The sequence below is a fragment of the Filicampus tigris genome, chromosome 4 (genome assembly GCF_054856515.1).
Source record: "Filicampus tigris isolate MCC_2025a chromosome 4, RoL_Ftig_1.0, whole genome shotgun sequence".
Taxonomy (NCBI): domain Eukaryota; kingdom Metazoa; phylum Chordata; class Actinopteri; order Syngnathiformes; family Syngnathidae; genus Filicampus; species Filicampus tigris.
Genome location: NC_141220.1, coordinates 24,559,344 through 24,573,631, shown reverse-complemented (window position 1 = coordinate 24,573,631; position 14,288 = coordinate 24,559,344). Strand labels below are relative to the sequence as shown.

The window sequence follows — 14,288 nt, the reverse complement described above, 5'->3', positions numbered from 1 at the left end:
TTGTCATCATTTCCAGGGGCTACTGCCACACCAAATTTGGGGGTTCATTTACATATCTTACATTAAAAAAAAACTTGCCGTACTACCATGTACCTAATGTGTCTTTGAAATGTTTGCATGCTATTGTTTTTCTGTGATAAGCTGTGACTCGTCAGAACAAGACAACCCAGATTGCAAACACTTTGTATTGTTATTCCACATTCAGCAATTCATCACCACCGCGCCCGACCGAACGCTCATGCCTAGCCTAGTCAGTCTGCGAGGGCGTGCAGGGTATCTCCTAACTTGACCCTTTTGTTGTGTTTTATTTCGTGCAGACCCTGAAGCTGTCTAGTCGGGTTTTGGATAAAATTAGCACAAGTCAGCTGGTGAGCCTGATGTCGGCCCACCTCAACAAACTGGACGAGGTGAGCGCACCGCTGTAAAGGGGGGAGCTCAAGTGGATAAGTTTGTTTGGCCTTAGCAACCGTAACTCAGGTGGGTGAGTCTTAGCGGAAGGTCCATTAGCACACAAGAGACGTTTGACAATAAACGAACGAGCACAATCGCGCCGCTATTGTGCGTCAAAGATGCGAGAACCCACGTCTGCCGATGACGCAACAACATAGCCGCGGGGTTGAAGGCCCAGATGTCTCGGGGACACGTTGAATGTGGAAGCACTCTGATACTCGCTGACATACAATTAGCGCCTGCCTTCAATGTGGCTTTTTGACGGTGGGGGGTTACAAACCTGGTCATGCTCCTGTGGGAAAGACCAGGATTATTTATATTTTTTCACACTATTCCTGCACTTGGGACTTCTAGGAAGAAGGTTAGGGTTACCGAGGTTGTTTGTATGTTTGCTCGCTTGCTTGTTTCACTCTTACGTAATGGACTGTACCGATACTGAAAGTGAAACTCAAATATACTATTCTTCCTAAAATGCTGAAACTTTAATCTAGCTAAATGGGGCAACCAAAAAATTGGAATTCGTTTTTTTCCCTGTGTGACCTATATCTTTGCTGCTGTAACACTGAAAATTTCCCCACTGTGGGATCAATAAAGGCCTTCTTATCTTATCTTATCTTATAATTATAAATTTTTAAAAAATGATTGTTTATGTATTTTTAGAATATTTTTCATGTATTCGTATGTTTTGACTCTGGACAGGATTATTGACATATTTATTAATTTTATGATGTGGATTCTCGTCACATTTCTACCTTGATAGAATAGCAAAGCACCATGAATGCGTTTCAGGTTAAAGGTCCTGCGAAGTGAATTTGTAGATTTGTTTCTAAATATATGATACATGTTTCAGGATAATTCCTGACAAATGTGTCTGGGATATACGTAGTACTGAATCGCGGTGATATAAGTTTGAATAACATTTTTGCCTTTGGAATGAAGATGATTTTGAAACGATGAATTAACTTTAAAAATGACATCACTAAAATGTGGATTTTCATCAAACTCATCAAAGTCTTAGGTGACTAAATGAACTCAAACCAGCTATTCTAATCGCCTTGGTGGAGGTAATAATGCTCCTCCTCTTTATGTATGTGTGTGTTTGTAGAGCCTTGGCCTGGCGCACTTTGTGTGGATCACACCCCTGCAGTGCATCCTGTGCGTGGGTTTGATCTGGGAACTGATCGAAGTGAACGGCTTCTGCGCTCTGGCGGCGCTCACGCTACTTGGCATCGTCCAGGCCTGCCTCGCCCAGAAGATGGGACCCCACCGGTGGGACAACACAACACGACACATCGCATCACACAAGTCACCCTTTGCATTGTGTCCTATTTTGATGGTGTCCTGGTGAAGAGATGGACTACTTAGAACGTCCTATGTGGTGCATCTCTTTTGGTTGCTCTGAAATGGAAAGCCTTTATGGTAAAAAAAAAAAAAGTACAGGTGCATCTCAATAAATGAGAATATGGTAGACAAGTTATTTTTTTTCAGTACTGTTGTTCAATTGTAAAAGTCACACTCATATACAACGGTACCTTGACTTACTGTACCTACGGGTTTGATATGTTCCAAGCTCGTCACTCAATTACTGGTATATCAAAGCAAGTTTTGCCATCTGACCTGAATTGAAACGTGATTAATCGGTTCCAACTCCCTGAAAACACACCCTGTTTTGGTTATGCGCTTTTAATCAAGAAAATCAGCGCTCGCAATTGCCTGCAATAATACAACCCCAATTCCATTGGTTGGGACGTTGTGTAAAATGTAAATAAAAAATCGTGTTCAACCTTTATTTAATCGAACACACTACCAAAACAAGATATTAAATGTTCAAACTGATTTTGAACTGTTTTTGATGTTTTCAGATGCATCGTGTCTATAACAATTCACGTTAACAAGTATTCGTGTGTGCGATTGATTGGTTTCAAAGGGTTAAGCGAGCAGGGATGATTAACCGACGCTTGGCGCTTACTTCGGAGATTGTGGAGAACATCCACTCAGTGAAGGCGTACGGCTGGGAGGAGGTGATGGAGACCATCATCAAGAACATCAGACAGTAAGCGAACCGCCGAGTCCTTTACTCCATACTGTAAAAAAATGATCAGATTTTATTGACAATTTCTGATTTGGGGATTTTCTTGGCATAGAAATGGGAGTAATAAGCCTTAAAATCTAATCATATGAAAATGTGAACTTCCCTTTAGTATGCATTATTTGTCTTTATGATTGCCTCATCACGAGATAAAAACTCAACAGAAGTGTGCTTATAACACCATAATTATACCAAAAAGCCAAATATATAACAGGACTTAAAACAACTTTATCAGACCTTTCCGCGCTGTAAAAATTTGTTTGTGTTTTTTTTCATTGCAAAACTCCTTCCAAAAATTCCTTCTTGAATGCATCAATTGTCCTAAATCATCACCGCAAGATAGCATGTCAACAGAAGTGCGCTAATAATGCCAATATTAGCACCATGTCAAATTTTATTTTATTTTATTCATAACTATCCATTGTTAGCATCGAGCTAATATGAAATGGCAAATTATCACTCGTCCTCTTCCTCTTCAGGGATGAGGTGACACTGACGAGGAAGATAGGCTCGCTGCGCTACTTCTACAGCGCTGCTTACTTCTTCTCCGCCATCTTGGTGGTCGTGTCCGCCATCGTGCCGCTTGCCCTCAGCAAGGGGATTATTCTGCGTCGCATCTTCACAACCGCGTCCTACTGCATGGTGCTACGCATGACGCTCACCCGCCAGCTGCCCGGCTCCATCCAGATGTGGTACGACACGCTGGCGCTCGTCAACAAGATCGAGGTGAATCGTCCTCGCGCTTGTTCAGTCGGAAGTGTTCCCTCGTTTAAAAAAAAAAAAAAAAAAAAAAAAAGTGGGAGGGTGGTTCTCATTTGTGTGTATTTTTTTATTTTTTTTTTTACCTGATTTAGGATTTCTTGATGAAAGAGGAGTACCGCGTTCTGGAGTACAACCTGACCACCACTGAGCTGGAACTCATCAATGTCTCTGCTTCCTGGGACGAGGTGAGACCATCATCCACTTCTGAAAAAAAAAAAAAAAAAAGTCTCCCTCAAGTTAAAAAAAAAAAAAAAAAAAATGCTTCCCCCAAATAATGGAAACATAGATGCCTAAAATAATTGAAAAATCAACGCCTCCCTCAAATAATAAAAAGATATACTCTTTTTTTCAAATGATTCTTCTCCAATACCTCACTCGAATATAAAACAAATATTTATCTAAAAAAACACCTTCCTCAAAAATCATGAAAAAGTCTTTGTCAAATAATAATACAAATCCACAACTTCCTCAAATATGAATTATAAATGCCTCCTGAAAATAACCCCCCCGATAAAAAACATAGACACCTCCCTCAAAAAAAAAAAAAAAACCCTCAACTAATATTACAAAAAAGTGACTGCCTCCCTGTAAAGATAACTAATAAATATCTCCTTCGCCATCCTTTTCTCAACAGAAAAAAGCTAGTAATCACTTTTCATAGAAGCCACTGGAGATAAAAATTGCTGAACCCATTTGAACTCTACAGCTAACCAAAACAGCAGCGCAAACAAGCAAGCAAGCATTCGAAGAACATTCAGACTTCACGCAGCCTCAGAGCTGCGAGGCAAACGTGCTCACCACTTTGTCCATCGTGCTGACCCGGCATTATTACCAATATCAGCAAAATGATTGTCTCCGGCTAGTCGTGCACCTCATGAAAGCGCTCGTGTGGCTGCAGGGCATCGTCGAGCTCTTTGAAAAGATCAAGCAGGAGAACAAAGCGAGCGGTCACGCCAACGGCGGCCTCTTCTTCACCAACCTCTACGTGACGCCCGTGCTGAAGAACATCAGCCTGTACCTGGAGAAGGGAAAGATGTTGGCGGTGGCCGGATCCACAGGCTCCGGAAAGGTGAGACTTCCAAAGCAGTGATTCGCAACTATTGTCGCCCCGGGTTCCTACATTTTCCTTTTTGTATCGTCGATTTTTTTGGGGGTCTAATCAGATTACAGCCTTTTTTTTTTTCCCCCTACCGTGTCAACCTAATCTACCTAGGGCCTTCGGAATCGCTTATGTTGGCCAATGTAACTCAAACTATATTAGCAGTTGGAACGCGACCCATTTTACAAAATGACCGCTTCAGAGGACCACTCTTTCCTACAGAGTTCACTCCTCATGCTGATCCTGGGAGAGCTGATGCCGTCCGAGGGTAAAATCCGCCACAGCGGCCGCGTGTCCTTCTCGTCGCAGACCTCCTGGATCATGCCGGGCACCATCCGCGACAACATCCTCTTTGGCCTCACCTACGACGAGTACCGATACACCTCCGTCGTCAAGGCCTGCCAGCTGGAGGAGGTGCGTACATTTTGATGACCGGAAAAGTTCTCTTCAACGACAACGACAGCGCGTATGGAGTTTGACATGTTGGCTTGTGCTTTAAAAGGCAAAAGGGAGCACAAATTACGGTTCTTCTGCACATTTTGCGGGACGTCTATGTGAAAGAGGTTTTTTTTTTTTTCCCTGACAACAATTATTCAGCTTCAGGGGTTCTAAGAGAGCCATAACAGAGGCGGACAGACACTACACGTTTCTGTTGGGAGGCTTCAAAAATGTTCTGCTCTCCCCTGGCCATATTTACACACGTAATATTATCACACACACACACACACACTCTCTCATAAGCCTGATTGTTGAGTGAAGACCCCCCCAGTGGAATAAGGTCCACTCTGTTACCATGGAAACGTGCAGTTCTGTCACTGGGATGTAACGTGAGCTGGTTGCTCTTCCATAATGGACGGGACAACACGGGAGACACAAACTAGCAGTGTCCACTGTTGTCGCTTCAATGATGACGTGCATAAATATACTTATATAAGTATACTCATATACTTATATACTTATACTTATTCATCAATGGGTGACAGTCAGGAAGTCAATTTACAATTATTGGAGCGGTAATAGTGTTGTCACAATGGGACACGCACAAAAAATACCGGCAAATATAAATACTATAATGATCTCTTTTATTCAAGGAAAATTGACAGCCAGAGAAATAGGTGGAATCTAGTTTAAGATTTCATTTGTCTTTTTCAGTTTGTGGTTTTTTTTTTCCAAGCAGAGAAATATTTAATTTAACTTGATTTAATTTGGATGTATTTGCCTTCTTTAAATACATACAGTATAAACATGTTTTTTTGACAAGCATAGAAAAGAGTCACATGTCAAATTGTGGCTTTGTATATTTTATTTATTTATATTACTTTATTTTATTTTTAAAATGAAGTAAAATATAAAATGTGTGCCCTTTTTTATGTAGTGGAATTTTTTAATTTAACGTCTATTATTATTATTATTGTTATTTAAACATGCACTTATAGCGTTTCTTCTCATAGCCGCCTTTTTGTGAATTTCTATCAAGTTGTTTTAGTTTTAGCATGACGTTACGAAACCAGTACATGAGATGTTTGTTTTGGCTGTGAGCAGAAGAAGATCAGCGTTTCGCGGCCACGCCACATTGGCTGTGGCGCTGAGTGCACTTTAAGGTTGTTTTGCTCCCAAACATGTGCTGTTGCCACAGCAAACATGCGACAGTGTGCACTGTCCACATGGCTTTGCGACCACCGGCAGCCATCTTGTTCCCTCTGGACGGTGTCAACGTGACAAAAAAAAAAAAAAAAAACAAGACAAATGCAGACAAAACACACGCGACAGACAGCTGACGTCATGCCGATGATGTCCTCAATGTTTTCAAAGAAAGTGATGACTCAGCTGTCAATATCTTCCGTATTATTTTATCTGATTTAAGACCTGCAGAGGAAGCCAACATGTCAATAGCCATTTTGGGAGAATTCGCTCAGATGGGGACAGGGTTATAACAGTTTGGGATTTTTCATTATAGTTAGTTTTGACTTTGTTTTTGGACTTATTTCAGGATTTTTTTTTTTGTTTTAATGAGTTTTTAGAGCAAGCCGAAATCAAACAGGAAGTCGTCCATTTTCTTTCCACGCAGCCATTTTGAGCCAATTCCAGGGCTGTTTTTCTATATTGAAGCATCATATTAATGTTAAAACCACACAATCGTACAGTGGCTAACAATGATATTAATATACTTTAATCGGAATAAAACCTCTGCATGGTTTTTTGATGAACACTTAGGCCCAGTCCTCTGCTGTATTTTATTGTTAATCATGATTGTGGTACGGCACTTGGAGAGCTCAGAATTTTTTGCTGTAAAATGTTTGCTCATGTATCGTACATGTCGAATTTGTGAAGGCCCCACCTCTTCCCTCCATTTTTCCTGCAAGTGACCCTCAGTGGAAAAAGTTTGAACATCATAGCGGCTTGAAATCGTTAGGTTAGAGAATTTTTAAAAAAGGCGTTACCCTGGCAACCATACCAGGCGGTAACGGCAACTCCTTGGTTGTAAATTGCCCAAACCAATCCTTTCTGCACATTTGCTTCATGATGCTTTTTTTTTTATACGAGACGAGTGTGATAAGCCGTTAAACCCGCTGTTAACTTGGTCCCTCATGCGATGACGTCAGGAGTCCGGAAGTGCCGCTTGCAAAAGGTAGGAAGTTTTAACCCCCTGATCACAACGTTCACGTCATCATCCGTACATTCTCAGTGATGTCTACCCCACCACACCGCTCATCACAACTGTGCTGATCTTTGTGCGCTTGTGACCGTTAATACTGGCTGCTAAAAATTCCTTTCACGTCCTATTTGTTTGTTTGTTTACTTGGAAGACAGGAAAAAAAAAAATGTTCATGAGTAAATGTGGTCAACTGTGTGTTTAGTCATTTCAAGTCAATATTTAAAAAAAAATTAAAAAAAACATAATGAAAAATACAATTAAAAAAAAAACAGAAGCAGAAGACATTTTATGTATTTATTTATTTAACGTTTTTTTATTTGATTTTTAAACATTAAAATTGTGTCAATTTGACTCACAATATGACAGGAGAGAAATTCAAAAAGTCGCTCTGTTAGTTTTACGCGGTGTTTGTCAAGTGTCGTGCTTTTTCTTTTTCCATAAACACACTGCTCCATTTATGGTGTTTGACGCTTTCACACAACAGCGCAAGCGTTGTTTTCATTCCATCACTATCACAATGCATTGATAAAGTATCACAGGAAAAGTCAAAACACTCTGTTCTCTGTAGCTTAGCACGGTGATTTCATGATTTCACAAATCAAATGCTGACATGGCGATGATGATGTGCTGTGCCCGCTTAGGACTTTGCCTTGTTGCCCGACAAGGACAAGACGCTGCTGGGCGAAGGGGGCGTGACCCTCAGCGGCGGTCAGAGGGCCCGTCTGGGCTTGGCCAGGTACTTCTTGTCTCGTGCTCACTTCCGGTTGCCTTTGATTAAAAAAAAAAAAAAAAAAAGGGTGGATCTCAATAAATAAGATCATGAGAGGAAAAAGTTCGTTTCAAACCAGGAAGCTCACCTTGTACAAATTCATTAAATCCAAAAGGAAAATACTTTTCAGATGGCCTACCTAATTGCAGTCGTCTGCGTGACTCAAACAAGCAGCTGAATGGCAAAATTCACAACAGGTGGTGTCTCTATCTGGCAGATTTTTACCCCTTGTGGATGGGTCTGGAACATATCCGCCGTGATAAATGCGCGGGGGGAGGAGGGCTTCACTTACAGGAAACGTGTTCGCCAAAAGTGTTTTACGGTCTCCGGCTGCCGCTCTCTCAAGTCTAATTAGGATTTTATGGACACCATCAAATGTGTGAGCGTGTGTCTGTGCTTTTGTCTGTGTGTGTGTGTGTTGCGCCGCACTCACGTTGTCATACATTATTCATGGGCTTTATTTATTGCATAAAGTGTCCTCCCTGGCGTCAATTTAAAGCCACGTTGCCGTCAATGAAACGTCCGTGTATTTGTTGTTTTCTCACATGACGAATAACGACCGACCCCCGCCCCCAAAAACCCCACCCCACCCCACCCTGCCCTCTAATGTGTTTTTTTGTTTTGTTTTTGTTTTCGTGTGTGGCTTCAGGGCGGTGTACAAAGATGCGGACTTGTACCTGCTGGACGCGCCTTTCACACACTTGGACATCGTGACTGAGAAAGAGATTTTTGAGAGGTAAAGTATCGCAAATCAATTGGTAACTAATTCACACTCATAGAATGTGCCTCTGATTATCAGTCAGAAATATTGATATTCGGAGCGCAAACAGTAGTTAGGTTGGAATACACATTCTGTAGACTGGGGGGCAAGACTTGCAATCATCCGGAAAAAAAGTTTTCATAATTTTGTTTTTGAGATAAATGTCATATTTAGTACCATGGCATACTTGCATACAGCACATGATAATCGCAGATTTTTTTTTTTTTTTTCAAATTGTAAAAATATGTTTAATTACCGATATTAATTTTGGGGGTTTTTTGTTTTTATGGGATTTTTGTCTCCATTTCACTCCCGTTTTTCAGGGATCAGAATTTTTTTAATTCTTGTAAAAAAAAAAAAAAAAAAAGATTGTTTTTTTCTTTCTCCAATACATTTTAGTACAGTGGCGCCTTGACATGCAAGTGCAAGTCCAACTTATGGCTGTTTTGAGACACGAGCCGATGATTGTTTTTGCTTTGAGTAGCCTGGAAAAACTCAACTCAGCTCAATTTACAACAAGCAGCAGTTTGGCTGACAGTGAACCGCTCTTAAAAAAAAAAAAGAGGCTTCGAGCTGTTCATGGCCACTCCCAGTTTACATTTATTGTCAAACGAAAGACAAAACAACACGCATATTTAACACAACTACGTCACTTTACCATAAAGGGGGAACCACAGAAATGTCGTTTTTTTTAAGTCAAGGTACTCTAATTAGTACTGCTTTGCTTGCTCAATCAACACATTTGAGTTAGCCTGGTTTGTCAAAAACACAAAGAAAAGTGTCGCAAGGCTATTGGACTCTTGCCGTTAGCCGCTAGGTGCAAGCTAGGTGCTAGCTGCTAACTTTGGCGACTGGCACCATTCTTTGCAATTTTAGAGCATTTTTTTCCGTCTTCAATTGGGTGGTTGCGGATGATTTGGGGACGTTGTTGAGCTGATGTTGGTGGGAGCAGTATATGAAGGCAATATAAACTGGGGTCGAAGTTAAGTCAACCGTCACAACAATTGTTCACACTTAGCACGGCATTAAAACACCGACGATACATGGACATCAATGCCTTGTTGTATCTTTATTCTTTGACAAAAAAAGATGATTATTACTGCAGCTCACTGAGTCAGTTCTCTTATTTGTGTGCCTCTAAGGTTGTATTATCCCCCTCTCATGTGGCCTAAGCTCACACGCCAGAAAGTGTCGCCCAATGTCTATTGAATTGGTGCAAAAAATAAAATAAAATGTGGCAAAACTTCTTTACATTCCATTTAGTTATGTCATTAGTCTATGTAGTTTTTTTATTTTTTAAAGACAAAGATTTTAGAGTGCTATTTTTCTTATGAAAAAACACAATCCGTTTTTTTGGGGCATTTCCATTCGTCTCATATCGAGCGCTGACGTACGCCCGTGTTGTCAGGTGCGTGTGCAATCTGATGTCCTCCAAGACTCGCATCGTGGTGACCAGCAAGCTGGAGCACTTGAAGCGCGCCGACCAGATCCTGCTGCTGCACAACGGCGACTGCTACTTTTACGGCAGCTTCTCGGAGCTCCAGGCGCAGCGGCCCGACTTCAGCTCGCTGCTGCTGGACATGGAGGCGTACGACAACGTCAACGCCGAGCGCCGCGGCTCCATCCTCACCGAGACCCTCCGCAGGGTCTCCGTGGACGAGAGCGCCGGCCACCGGGGCCCCGAGCCCGGGCGGCAGTCCTTCCGCCGCCCGCCGCCCCCTCCGATCATCAACGTGGCCCAAGGCGCTTGCGACGGCTACCCAGAAAAGCGCAAGCAGTCGCTCATCCTCAACCCTCTGGCCGCCGCCCGCAAGTTCTCCTTCATCTCGCAGCAGAACACCACCGGGGCGCCGCCCGCATCCATGGAGGACGCCGTGCGGGAGCTCTCGGACAGGAAGTTCTCCATGGTGCCGGAGGACGACCAGGTGGAGGAGGTGCTCCCCCGGGGGAACGTCTACCACCACGGACTGCCCCACCTGGGCGGGCAGCGCCGGCAGTCCGTGCTGGCGTTCATCACCGCCACGCAAAGCCACGAGCGGCACGAGCAGATGCAGACGTCCTTTCGGAAGAAACTCTCCATCACGCCGCCCCACTGCGACCTGCCGTCCGAGATGGACATCTACTCCCGACGCCTGTCCAAGGACAGCGTCTACGACATCAGCGAGGAGGTGGACGAGGAAGACATGGAGGTAGTAACACCTTGTGTGTTTGTTTCGTCCATCCGTCCATTTTCCATAGCGGGTATCGGAGTGGCCTGAATCGCTTTGGGCGAGTACACCCTGGACTTGTTACCAGCCAGGCACGTATGGTCCAAAAAAAAAAAAAATTCCAACACACATTCACATCTAACTAGTTGTCGAAACGACCCTCCGCTGCGCGACACTACCGAATTGTTCACTGGCATTCGGCTGCATCTCTCGCTAGGGCTGCTCGATTTGTGAAAAAAAATATGAATCACGATTATTTGGGTCATAATTGGAATCACGATTATCTAACGATCATTTATTTTTGGCTACAAAACATGAAAATGTTTTAATGTAAGCAATATAAAGCCAAATACATTTCCTTGGAACACTATAATTATGTCAGTTCCTTTTGGACCAAACAAAATCTATCAAATTTGTTATTATCGAATTTTTATAAAAGATTAAAAAAATGTATAAATTCAAGTATGATTTCCTTGTGTGAACAAACAGTGTGTTGGATATAAATGTAAATTATTGATCAATAATCGTTATTTTTACGATTATGCCGATTTTGCAATGGTGGAGTGTCATAATCCTAATTGTCATTGAATTTCGATTAATTGCGCAGCCCTCTCTCTGGGTGCGTGACTGACTTGTAACTGCGATGTACCGACAGCAATGCTTTGCGGACGAGCGCGAGAACGTGTTTGAGACAACGTCGTGGAGCACCTACCTGCGCTACGTCACCACCAACAGGAGTTTGGTCTACGTCCTCATTTTCATCTTCTTGGTCTTTGTCATTGAGGTCATCACATCTCTAACACGTCGACACATCCGAATTATGATTTATAAAAGTCAAAACATTTTTCTCGTCTGTTTCCTGACTTCAGGTGGCAGGTTCAGTCATTGGCATCTACCTCATTACCGAGTAAGTGTCACCTTCCTCAAAACACCACAACAGGGTGCAACCATATTAAGTGGCACCCAAAGTTCTAGTTCCTACCCGCTACAATAGGGTATTTGAGTATAGGAATAGACCGATTATCGGCCAGGCCGATTATCGGCACCGATATTTGGCACTTTTTTAAAAATCTGCCAGCCGATAACGGATCATATTAAAATTGGGCAAATCTCAGGGAATTCTTTCTTTCTTTATTTTCCACTTAACATTCTAAGCTGTGCCTGGGAATGCAGTTTTTTTCCCAACAACTTTAACATGTATAAACATGCCTCAAGGCATTTCAACAAAGTGTTGGGAGTTTTCATGAAAAACGCGTACGGAAATCTTTTCCTTTTTAGTGCAAATAAATATCGGCCTCGTTCACTCTTAATAATCGGCGTCGGTTATCAGCCCTGAAAACACATCTCTTATTTGAGTCTATCTAGCGCAAACTCTCCAAGCTGTCTTTTTACCATGCCGCCAGCACAATCTGGAGGGACGCCGCCAACCCGTCCTCTCCCAACTACATCAGCGAGCAACACCCCAACGCCTCGTCGCCGTCCACCCACCTGGCCGTGATCGTGACGCCCACCAGCGCCTACTACATCATCTACATCTACGTGGCCACCTCGGAGAGCGTGCTGGCGCTGGGCTTCTTCCGAGGCCTGCCGCTGGTGCACACGCTGCTTACCGTCTCCAAGCGGCTGCACGATCAGATGCTCAGCTCGGTGCTGCGCGCCCCCATGGCGCTGCTCAACACCATGAAGACAGGTGAGTAGGCGCTCGCTAAATTGACATCTCTTGGCGGATAGCGATAGTCCCCTTTTGCTCCGTGCCAGGGCGCATCATGAACAGATTCACCAAGGACATGGCCACCATCGACGACATGCTGCCTCTGGTGCTCTTCGATCTCATCCAGGTGACACGGCAAACAGCCTTTATGAGAAAATGTTCATGGCACGCTACCAAAACAAACCAAAAATATCTTGTCAGGAGCGGGTCTCAAACTTTTGGGGTCCAGGCGCCCCGCTCAAAATCCAAATTTCAAAAACACAAATGCAGCTTTAAAGGCACTAATGTTTGTAAATTGTTCGACAAACGTTTACTCTAAAATGTTTTTTTTTTTTTTCCCCCCCATGGCATTAGCTGTCAGTGATCGTCTTGGGCGCCATCTTCACCGTGTCCATCATACGTCCGTACATCTTCATCGCCGCCATCCCACTGGCTGTCATCTTTGTCATCCTCAGGAAGTACTTCCTCAGGACGGGACAGCAACTCAAGCTGCTGGAGGCTGAAGGTGAAGTCAGCTTTTTGTAGAGTTTGCCTCAAATAACTCATTACTGTGTAGTGTGTTCGCCGCTGTGTTTTGCTTTTTAAGTCCATTTTTTTTTTTTTTTTTTACAGGTTTTTAGAGTAGACGCTCTTACTGTAATGCCCCTGCATATGGGAAAGGAGAGTTACAGTTCCTGAGGCACTTGTTGTTGTTGTTACAATGTGTTTAACTCATTCACTGCCAGACATTTTCAGACCCTTATTTTTACACGAACGTTTGAAAAAAAAATGTGAGAAAAATATAAATAAATTCCTGGGATTGAATGGCTGGACTGTGAAAAGACTAGTCAATTCGTCAATGGCAGTGAATGAGTTCAGAAGCTTAAGTGTGTTTTGATAACTTTAAATGTGTTGAACACATGCGGTAGTGTAATCGATTCCCGTGATAAACGGGCGGTTGACTGTATTAGAACTGATTGTATTCGTGTCGGTCAAGCAGTGAGCAGGGGAAAGGGCGTTTGGTAGGGCTGCTCGATTAAGCGATTTTGAAGCGTAACCGAATTTTCTGGATAAAACGATGTGAAAAACGTTCACATCGGCACGTTCGATTTTGTTGTTTTTGGTGTATCTAAGTGTAGCCCAGTTGTACTTTCTGTATTGTGTTGTGTTTGTACATTCACTTCGTATTTGCACTTTCTGTTATTCTTCTCTTCGTATTAAGTTTTCCGGTGGTTACTTCCGTGTTTGTCATGCGCTCATACGTGACTAGCGCGTTCAATCCAATTGCTGAAATGCGAAAGTGGAGCGTATGCTCAACTGACGGAATTGACCAGGTCGGTAGTGAGCTGGGAGCCCAGGATTGAAACTTGGAATAGAACTGAACCAAGTAAAATGCTGTTAATCCCAACAGATTGTTCTGTGTGTATTAATTTAAATTGACTGGCATTTTGAGTTCAAAGAAAGAAAAATGACGTTGAAATAAAAGCCATTCAAAATACTTTATTTTTTTATAATTTTTTTCAATCGACAAAGAAATCGTAATCGTAAAATCGGGTTTGAGAGAAAATAATCGGGATTTTCTGATCGGGCAAAATCGAACAGCCCCTAGCTGTTGGTCTTGTTTGATGGGTGGAGGGAGCAAAAACATGAGGGAGGAAGAGCTGCGATGAGCCGAGGGGAAATGATGGAAGAGGTGACGGCAGGAAGTCGGCCGGCGCTCTGTGCTCATAGCACAATAACATTGATAGGCGGATGATAAAATGGGACAGGACTGCCAACGCCACTTGGTGCTTTTTGGACGTCCAG

The 14,288-nt window shown here is 42.9% G+C and overlaps 1 protein-coding gene across 2 annotated transcripts in view; it reads left to right on the top strand.

Annotated features, from left to right (window-relative positions):
• The window catches only part of cftr (CF transmembrane conductance regulator), a 33,135-nt gene that overhangs the window by 10,781 nt on the left and 8,066 nt on the right, over nt 1-14,288 (top strand). For both annotated transcript variants that reach the window (XM_086029013.1, XM_086029014.1), the window contains exons 6-20: nt 318-407; nt 1,556-1,719; nt 2,378-2,503; nt 3,019-3,265; nt 3,394-3,486; nt 4,200-4,370; nt 4,623-4,814; nt 7,698-7,792; nt 8,475-8,561; nt 9,994-10,774; nt 11,448-11,576; nt 11,662-11,699; nt 12,196-12,482; nt 12,551-12,630; nt 12,858-13,008. In XM_086029013.1, the coding sequence (XP_085885139.1) occupies nt 318-407; nt 1,556-1,719; nt 2,378-2,503; nt 3,019-3,265; nt 3,394-3,486; nt 4,200-4,370; nt 4,623-4,814; nt 7,698-7,792; nt 8,475-8,561; nt 9,994-10,774; nt 11,448-11,576; nt 11,662-11,699; nt 12,196-12,482; nt 12,551-12,630; nt 12,858-13,008 (2,731 nt within the window). The remainder of the gene's footprint in view (nt 1-317; nt 408-1,555; nt 1,720-2,377; nt 2,504-3,018; nt 3,266-3,393; nt 3,487-4,199; nt 4,371-4,622; nt 4,815-7,697; nt 7,793-8,474; nt 8,562-9,993; nt 10,775-11,447; nt 11,577-11,661; nt 11,700-12,195; nt 12,483-12,550; nt 12,631-12,857; nt 13,009-14,288) is intronic.